Raw genomic sequence first — 10,143 nt, forward strand, 5'->3', positions numbered from 1 at the left:
CCGGTTGCAACCTCTAAAGATGTCCCCGTGCTGACAGCTCCTCGGCCGCCTTTTACTGTTTTGTTTTTTGTTTTTTGTTTTTGTTTTTCTTATTATGACCTGCCCTTGATATTCATCTCTTCGTAACGTGGCAGGTGGTGAAGGAACAAATCCGCCATCGGGGTTCAGAGAAGCCACCGGGAGCTGGGAGAGCGAGGCGTGGAGAGGAACCTAGAGACCGAAGGGGGAGGTTTCCCAGGAACAGATTCCGAGACCGCACCCGATTGAGGATGGCCGATAGCTCCTTTAAGTCCGAGCCTCAGGCTTTGCAAGAGCTCAATGACGATTTCAAGAAACCAACCCTGCCGGTGCCCCCGGCTGTGCGGGGCAGGGCCCCCGCCACCAGTCCTTCAGACCCTGAGGAGGTGAAGAAGGAAGGGCCCACGGCGCTGCTAGACCCCGATTCCGTGGAGCCTGACGTCCCGCCAGTGCGGCCGGACAGCGGGGACACCAGGAGTCCACCGGAGGAGCAGCCGCGGCCGCCCACAGCGGCTCCATCCCCTGGCGGTCCGGCCCGGGCTCCACCGTACCGAGAGCCGCCGTGGGGCGGCCCCGCCACGGCCCCCTACAGCCTAGAGACACTGAAGAGCGGCACCATCCTTGGCACCTGGAGCTTGAAAGGGACAAGCTACTGCCTTTTCGGGAGGCTGTCTAGCTGCGACGTGTGCCTGGAGCACCCTTCGGTGTCTCGGTACCACGCCGTGCTGCAGCACAGGGTGTCCGGCCTCGAAGGAGAATGCGACGGCCACGGGCCTGGCTTCTACCTTTACGATCTGGGAAGCACCCATGGCACTTTTCTTAACAAAACCCGCATCCCACCCCGCACCTATTGTCGCGTCCACGTCGGGCATGTTCTTCGCTTTGGAGGCAGCACCCGGCTGTTTCTTCTTCAGGTAAGTAGAAAAACCTAGGACTGAAATCTCCGGAGCGCACCGGGCTGGGTTCCAGAGCTCCTTAAGCTTTAGCGGAGGAAGGAGATTCTCCCAGTAAGCGATTACAAAAGTGGGAGAATCTGGCCCCTTTCCAGGCCTCTGTACACATTGCCGTAATTTTTTCTTTTATTTTACTTTAATGTTTATTTATTTTTGCGAGAGAGCGAGAGCTTGAGCAGGGGAGGAGCATAGAGAGAGGGAGACACAGACTCCGAAGCAGGCTCCAGGCTCCGAGCTGTCAGCACACAGCCCCACGCGGGACCCGAAGCCACGAACTGAGAGGTTATGACCTGAGAGGAAGTCGGACGCTTAGTCGACTGAGCCACCCAGGCGCCCCCACATTGCCATATTTCTGAAAGTGAGATATGAATTCAGCGATCCTGAACTCTGAAAGAATTCTTTCTCTTGGTTCATCAGGGACCAGAGGAAGACCGAGAAGCAGAATCCGAGTTGACAGTAACGCAATTGAAAGAATTGCGCAAGCAGCAACAAATGATGTTGGAGAAGAAGATGCTAGGAGAAGACTCGGATGAGGAAGAAGAAATGGATACCAATGAAAGGAAGAGAAATACTAGTAGTCAAGATGATGAAATGGGCTGCACCTGGGGAATGGGTAAGAAATTAAAATTGCTGCCAGAGGTTAATATTTTAAATTCATTACTGGTGGTATCTTTAATTGTTTTCTATCATACACCTTTCATGACTATTTGAGATAGATGGGACAAATACAATTTGCACACGAGACTACCAAAACCCACAGAGATTCATTAACTTTTCTGATGTCAAAAAGGTGAATTACAGGCACTATGGATTTCTTTTCTTTCTTTCTTTTTTTTTTTTTTTTTAAGATTTTACTTTTAAGTAATCTCTACACTCAGAGTGGGCCTCAAACTTACAACCCAGAGATCAAGAGTTGCCTGCTTTGTGGACTGAGCCAGCCAGGAGCCCAGTCTTTTAATGCATTTTACAGTCCACTCCCTTGTTGTAAACTCTTCCTCAGCATACAACTAATTTATTATTTTTACCATTTAAATGGTACTGGCCTTGACTATTATCATTGGAGAGGATGGAACTATATTCAGTCAAGTAACATGGAATGTTCAATATAGGATAGTCCTTCGAATTTTTGTACTTTGTGTAAATTCCCTGAAATGCAAAATAGCTAATCAGGGAAACCTCATCCTTTAGCCAGAGGAATAAATTGAACTTCCCATAATACCAGACATTTTGGACAATGGGTATTCAGGGGCTAGGAATATAAAAAAAAGAATGCCTTAATATGTTGTTGGGAAGACTGGATAAATATTATGAAATTACTTTTGTAAGTGCCAAACAAAAGCTATAGAAACCATAAGTATGCTAGAGTAAGGGTTCAGAGAAGGGAGTGATCACTAAGGACTTAGACCCACACTGTCCAGTATTGTAGCCACTACCCACATGTGGTTATTGAACACTTACAGTCTGGTTGGTCCAAGCTGACTTGTTTTATAAATGTAAAATACTCACTGGATTTCAAAGACTTAGTGTGAAAAAAGAATATAAAATACCACATTCATAGTATTTTTATACTGATTACATGATAATTTTACTGGTTGCTCCTTTTTAATGTGGCTACTAGAAAATGAAAACTTTCATGTATGGCTTTCATTATATTTCTTTTGAGCAACACTGACTTAAAATTTGGGAAAGTTTTTAAGTCTACAAACAGACGGGTCTTGAGTTGGAACTTGAAGGAAAGAAAAATTAGCACTTAGGAAGCTGAATATCGAATATTCAGGGTAGGGATTGATGATTTTATTTATTTATTTATTTATTCATTCATTTATTTATTTTTTTTAATGTTTATTTTTGAGAGAGACAGAGACAGTGTGAACAAGGGAGGGGCAGAGAGAGGGAGACACAATCCGAAACAGGCTCCGGGCTCTGAGCTATCAGCCCAGAGCCCGACGCGGGGCTCGAACTCACAAGCCATGAGGTCATGACCTGAACCGAAGTCAGACACTTAACCGACTGAGCCACCCAGGCGCCCCATATTATTTTTAAATGTTTATTTATATTTGAGATTGAGAGAGAGAGAGAGAGAGAGAAAGAGAGAGAGAGAGGCAGTGCATGAGCAGGGGAGGGGCAGAGAGAGATGGAGACAGAATCCGAAGCAGGTTCTAGGCTCTGAGCTGTCAGCACAGAGCCTAACGTGGGGCTCAAACTTACAAGCTGTGAGATCATGACCTGAGCCAAAGCTGGACTCTTAACTGACTGAGCCACCCAGGTGCCCCTAGAGATTGATGATTTTAAAGGGGTAATGAGAAGGCCAGTCCATCTGGCAGATATGGTAAATATTAAGAAATTATATCGGAGACAGAGTATTAGACCCAGGTGATAGAGAATGAGAATGCCAGGCCAAGAAGCTTAGATTTCTTCCCATGGACAATGTGGTAGGTAATTTTGTTTTTGAAATATAGTGATGGGGGATAAACAAAAGATGCCATGAAAACAAGTTTTAATTTGTCACACGATTTAGGAAAACTAAAGATATTTATATTGGTGGTTTTGTATGCCCCCTTGTCCCCCACCCCCCACCTTTCTTTTCATTGATAACTGTGTCTTTATGCAGGCTAAATGAAAAGTGGGTGTCATTCAGATAGTCTCTTCTTATGTCTGTCTTTTCTTTCTTTACCGTATCCTGTAGGAGAAGATGCTGTAGAGGACGAGGCTGAAGAGAACCCCATTGTCTTAGAGTTTCAGCAGGAAAGGGAGGCCTTCTATATAAAGGATCCAAAAAAGGCTCTCCAAGGTTTTTTTGACCGAGAAGGTATGTAAACAGATTCTGACCCTGCCAGTGGAAGGTTTCCACAGCAGCATTGTCTTGTAGATCTTCAAGGTACTTAGAAATGCTGTGTTTTATCTGCTGCTCTCCTTGCTCAGTTCTTGCCCTTGTGGTCAGTTGCTTCAGGTTTATTTTGAAAACAGTAAAAATCTCGTTAGTCTTTCTTGGAAAGTTGGAAAAAAGGGACTACTTTTTTCCGACTCGTCTGGTCTCATTATTCTCAGAAGATCCTAGACTTGGGGGTGGTGGGGAGATTGACCTAACTTCTTAAAATTCTTTGTTTCTACTTCATCTGATCTTTTATAATTTTTTTTTTTTAATATTTATTTATTTATTTTGAGAGAAAGAGCATGCACACAGGCAGGTGAGGGGCAGAGAGAAGGAGACGCAGAATCCCAAGCTGGCTGTATGCCATCAGCATAGAGCCCAATGCGGGGCTTGAACCCACAAACCACAAGATCATGACCTGAGCTGAGATCAAGAGGCGGAAGCTTAACAAATTGAGCCACCCATGCGCCCCTCATCTTTTGTAATTCTTAACATGGATGTTCACCTTATATAATTTAAAGAATGTTTCCACAGAGGACTGTTTCAGTAGAAATGCTTTGAGAGAACGTGTGTGTGTGTGTGTGTGAATATATATATGAACTGGTTGCATTCTGCCCTTGATATTTGTGCTTCTAAAAATTTTTTTTTAATGTTTATTCATTTTTTGAGAGACAGAGACAAAACATGAGCAGGGGAGGGGGAGAGAGAGAGGGAGACACAGAATCCAAAGCAGGCTCCAGACTCTGAGCTGTCAGCACAGAGCCTGATGTGGGGCTCAAACTCACAAACTGCGAGATCATGACCTGAGCTCAGGTCAGATGCTTAGCCAACTGAGCCACCCAGGCACCCCAATATTTGTGCTTCTAAAAACCAAAGTGACAACTTACATCTGCACTTATAATAAGTGTAAAAGTTGCTATGTAGTGGACAAAGCTATTTATGGCAAGCTGATTGTTCTGGTCTGAGTTTGCTTTTCTTTGCCTCAAGTTCCCCCTTATTTTATTATCAGATAATAATTCCTGGAAATAAGAAGTGAAATGCTTTGAAATTTAGTGTTAAATGAGGTATGGGAACTTGATATTCTATTTTTTTTAAATGTTTATTTATTTTGAGAGAGAGAATCCCAAACAGGGACAGCTCAGAGCCTGATGTGGGGCTCAGTCTCATGAATCGTGGGATCATGACCTGAGCTGACATCAAGAGTCAGACACTTAAACTGACTGAGCCACCCAGGTGCCCTGGAACTTGATATTCTTTTATCAACCTTTCCTCTCTTTTCCCTTTGTCTTAACTAGTAATTTTCATATACTGTTAAAATTGTTTTGTCTTTCTTCCTCCCACAGGAGAAGAATTAGAATATGAATTTGATGAACAGGGGCACAGCACTTGGCTCTGTAGGGTGAGGTATGTTCTGTTCTCATTAATGTCCTTTTGTGAAAAGTGGCCAATTTTAGGTAATAGACAGTAGACCCAAAGAATAACTTTAGTCTTATTTTTAGGCTACTCCTGAATTTGGGCCTTGATAGTTTAATAACATATATCATTGGCAGGTGGGGTGGGATGGGTCAGAGGCATTAGGAAAAGATTTAAGGTCCAACCTTGGCAAGATATAACAAAATGAACGGAGAGATTAAAAAGCCATGTCAAAAGAAATGACTATTTTCACCGCATATTAGTTTTTTTCATGAGAATTGGAGCTTAGTACTATGCTATGATTCACTCCAAACCAATACAGATTACCTGTGGATGATTCAACTGGAAAACAACTGGTAGCTGAGGCCATTCATTCGGGAAAGAAAAAAGAAGCAATGATCCAGTGTTCACTGGAGGCTTGTCGAATCCTTGATACTTTGGGGTTGCTGCGGCAGGAGGCAGGTGAGTATATGGGAACACTTTGTTTTTGGAAGGAAGGAAGGAAGGGACAGAGAGAGAAAAAGGGAGAGAGAAAAAGAGAAAGAAAGAAGAAAGGAAGGAAGAATTTAACACAAAAGGCAACGAAATGACTTTTTTTTTTTTTAATTTTGTTTTTTTTAACGTTTATTTATTTTTGAGACAGAGAGAGACAGAGCATGAACGGGGGAGGGTCAGAGAGAGGGAGACACAGAATCTGAAACAGGCTCCAGGCTCTGAGCTGTCTGCACAGAGCCTGACACGGGGCTCGAACTCAGGGACCGCGAAATCATGACCTGAGCCGAAGTTGGCCGCTTAACCGACTGAGCCACCCAGGCGCCCCATGAAATGACTTTTTAGGGAGAAAATGTAAAATTGCGTGAAATTCTATGAGCTGAAAAGAAAATATTCCATATCTCAGTACCCAAAGGAAGGCATATTTTCTTTTATTAAAAAAAAAAATTTTTTTTTTTATGCATTTTATTTTTTGGAGACAGAGACAGAGCATGAGCAGGGGAGGGGCAGAAAGAGAGGGAGACACAGAATCTGAAGCAGGCTCCAGGCTCCAAGGCATCAGCACGGAGCCAGATGCGGGACTTGAACTCAAGAACCGTGAGATCATGACCGGAGCCAAAGACAGACACTCAACCGACTAAGCCACCCAGGCGCCCCTTAGAAGCCATATTTTCTTAGAAATTTTTTATGAGTATAGATTTGTGTTCGGAACTAGATACTTTAATAAAAAGCAAACTTCATACACAAATGCATTTATTTATATTATACTCTTTCATGACTTAGAATTTTAATGTAAGAATGTATCATGGATATTGTCTATATAATTGCATAAAATTTATCTCTTTTTTTTTTTAATTTTTTTTTCAACGTTTATTTATTTTTGGGACAGAGAGAGACAGAGCATGAACGGGGGAGGGGCAGAGAGAGAGGGAGACACAGAATCGGAAACAGGCTCCAGGCTCTGAGCCATCAGCTCAGAGCCTGACGCGGGGCTCGAACTCCCGGACCGCGAGATCGTGACCTGGCTGAAGTCGGACGCTTAACCGACTGCGCCACCCAGGCGCCCCAAATTTATCTCATTTTTAGAAGCCTGTCAGGGACACCTGGGTGCCTTAGTCAGTTAAGCATCTGACTCTTGATTTCGGTTCAGGTCATGGTCTCATGGTTCTTTATGGGATCAAGCCCCATGTCGGGCTCTGCACTGACAGCATGGAGCCTGCTTGGGATTCTCTCTCACTCTCCATCTCTCTCTGCCCTGCTCCCTTGCGTTCATTCCCTCTCTCTCTCTCTCTTTCAAAAATAAACTTCAAAAATAAATAAAAATAAAAAGCCCTTCTGGCTATATCATTTATTAATAAAGGCTTATGTTATATTTGTGTTTATTCTAAAATTAGTTTGTATTATCGCAAAGTAACTTATGTATTATTTAAAACTACCAAAGGCTTGGGGCACCTGGGTGGTTCAATCAATTGATCATTCGACTTTTGATTTCAGCTCAGGTCATGATCCCAGGGTCATGGGATCAAGCCCCATATTAGGCTGTGCACTAATAGCCTGGAGCCTGCTTGAGATTCTCTCTCCTTCTCTCTCTGCCCTTCCACACTCACGTTCTTTCTCTCTCTTTCTCAAAATAAATAAAAATTAAAAAAAACCCAAAAAACTACCAAAGGCTTACACAAAATATACCTGTTCCTTGCCCTGCCTCTCCCCAGTCTTCAATCTTAGAAGGCTTTTAACTCTTTTAATTATTTTTTCTGGCATTTAAAAATATCCGTATTTCCCAAAAGGAAGAGTATGCTGTTTTATTTTGAATATTTTATTTTATTTTATGACTGAACTTTTTATAAGTTTATTTATTTTGAGAGAGTGCGCAAGCAGGGGAGGAGTAGAGAGAATGGGAATCCCAAGCAGGCTTCTTGCTGTCAGCGTGGAGCCGGATGTGGGACTCAAACCCACTAACCGTGAGATCATGACCTGAACCAAAATCAAGAGTTGGACACTTAACCAACTGAGCCACCCAGGTGCAACTGAATCACTTATTTTAAACATTATGTACTGACTCTGTTAAATCAGTATTTAATATTTACACGATTATGTTTATGCAAATATTAGTTAAACTGAGGAGTTTTTTCTTTTTGTTTTTCCTAAAGTTAATAATTGTTTGTTTTTCATGTGTGTGGATTTTTTGTAGCTCTGTTCATTCTTTCCACATCTTTCAAGAGCCTTTCAGTATATTTTTCCACATGGTCAATCACATCAAGGAATTGATCAGTTCTGATTTTTTTTGGAAACATTTCTCCTGAAGAGCAATGTGCTTTCAGGGCTCACTATTCTCTGAACCTACTGGAGCACTGTCATCTGGGACCTCATTTTGCTGTCATCCTTGACATTTCCTTTGTCTTTCTCCAGGGTTGGATTTTCTGTTTCTTGATTCCCAGATTCTCATGTTTCTTGGTTTATTCCCTTGTTTTAGTGGAGCACATCTTTCTGTAGTTTTGCAGATTAAAAAGCTGGTACAACAATAGAGGTCATGGATGATGATAGTCTCCAGTGGATTTCACTTCTTTCGTTGTTCCTGGTCTACTCTTTCATTTTGGTGGACATGTAGTGAATTCTTGAGAAAGGATGTATAGCAAGTAAACTATATTAAATTCCCCACTCTGAAAATACAATTATTCTAGCTTTACTCTTGGTTAATTGTTTGGCTAGGAATAGAATTCTAAATGGGAAATAATTTTCCTTCACAGCTTTGAAGGTATTACCGTTACCACCTTATATTCAGTGTTGCTCTTGCAGTCCTAACGGGTTCAGAATCCTTATCTAGTGTATGTCATTTCCCATCCCCTACACACACACTAGGAGTTCGTAGGAGCTTCCCTTTGTTCTCAAGCTTCTGAAACTTAACTATGATGTACCTTTCTGTGGGTCTATTTTCATCCATTTTTCTAGGTACTTGTTGGGTCCTTTTGATCTGGAAATCTTTGATAGTTAGAAACATTTCTGGAATTATGCCATTAATCATTTCATCCTTCTGTTTTCTCTTTCTCTCTTGAATTTTGTTATTTTGATATTGAACATCTTAGACTGACCATTTAAGTTTCTTACCCTTTTTTTCTTTCTTTTTTTTTTTTCAACGTTTATTTGTTTTTGAGCCAGAGAGAGACAGAGCATGAACAGGGGAGGGGCAGAGAGAGAGGGAGACACAGAATCTGAAACAGGCTGCAGGCTCTGAGCGGTCAGCACAGAGCCCGATGCGGGGCTCGAACTCACAGGCCGTGAGATCATGACCTGAGCCGAAGTCAGACGCTCAACCGACCAAGCCACCCAGGCGCCCCTCTTTTTTTTAATCTCTATGTCTTTTTATTCTTTCTGGGAGATTTCTGCAGCTTTATCTTTACATTTTGCAATCAAGATTTTAATTTCCAAGACTCATTTTTGTCCTTTGGGTATTCATTTTTAAAATATAATATGCTATTGTTGTTTCCTGGATTTTAAGTATCTCATCTTGCTGCTAATCTCTGCCTTTTCTTTTTTGTGTAGTCTCGGTCCTGCATGTTAGAGGTGTTTCCCAGTTTTTGTGTAGTCCTTGGGTGTAGATTCTTATTTGGGGACAAAAAAGGTGATTGACAGCTTGGAATATATAGGTGGGGCTTATTACCTTTGAGTAACACTATAGATTAATGTGGGCCTTTTGTTGGGGAACTCCTCATGTAAGAATCGTTAGGTTTTTTCCTCTTCTGCTGGCGGGATTCCTCAGAGAGTACTCTTCTGACTTCCTGCATGAAATTCCTGAAATTCTTCCTTCCTGAAATTCTTAGAGCTAAGTGCTGGAAGATGGCTGAGCAGATTCTCAAAATTCAGCTATTTTCAGGACAGTACTATTTTTAGAATAAATAAATACATATTTAATATGTGGAATATAGAACATAAACTGGGCAGTCCACAATGCAAAGACTTTTTATCTTACCCTTTCTAGGGATTAACCTCTGGATTTTTTTCTGGGGATGAGGAGGTAAGTAGTCAGGGAGGAGGATCTTTTTCTCAACCAGCTTTTACTCAGTTCTTTTTATTTTAGCACTACTATCTATCCCCGGTTCCAGATCCTTTTGAGGATTCTGCAGTATCATCAGATTGGTTCTCATCTTTCCCCACTGTTGTTTTAGGATTCATCTTTTTTAGTTCTGCTAAGTTAAGTTTCCACTTGTCTGTCTGTTTTATAATTTCCAAAAAGTAGGTATTGCTATTCCTTCTCCTGTTCTGTCTTTGTAGATTAATGTTTATTTATTTATTTGTTTGTTTGTTTAATTATTTTTAAGTAAGCTCTGTACCTAACATGGGACCCAAACTCACAACCCCAGGATCAAGAGTCCCATGCTGTGCCAGCTAAGCCAGCCA

At 41.9% G+C, this 10,143-nt stretch overlaps 1 protein-coding gene across 2 annotated transcripts in view; it reads left to right on the forward strand.

Annotated features, from left to right (window-relative positions):
- Positions 1-36: 36 nt before the first annotated feature.
- The window catches only part of SLC4A1AP (solute carrier family 4 member 1 adaptor protein), a 35,604-nt gene continuing 25,497 nt past the window's right edge, over positions 37-10,143 (forward strand). For both annotated transcript variants that reach the window (XR_015248965.1, XM_025927315.2), the window contains exons 1-5: positions 37-932; positions 1,389-1,584; positions 3,658-3,780; positions 5,187-5,247; positions 5,579-5,718. Coding sequence is in view for 1 of the 2 variants with exons in the window: in XM_025927315.2 (XP_025783100.1) it covers positions 270-932; positions 1,389-1,584; positions 3,658-3,780; positions 5,187-5,247; positions 5,579-5,718 (1,183 nt within the window). In the remaining variant the exon portion in view is untranslated. The remainder of the gene's footprint in view (positions 933-1,388; positions 1,585-3,657; positions 3,781-5,186; positions 5,248-5,578; positions 5,719-10,143) is intronic.

Source organism: Puma concolor, chromosome A3, assembly GCF_028749965.1.
Source record: "Puma concolor isolate L17-30 chromosome A3, mPumCon1.1.hap2, whole genome shotgun sequence".
Taxonomy (NCBI): Eukaryota; Metazoa; Chordata; class Mammalia; order Carnivora; family Felidae; genus Puma; species Puma concolor.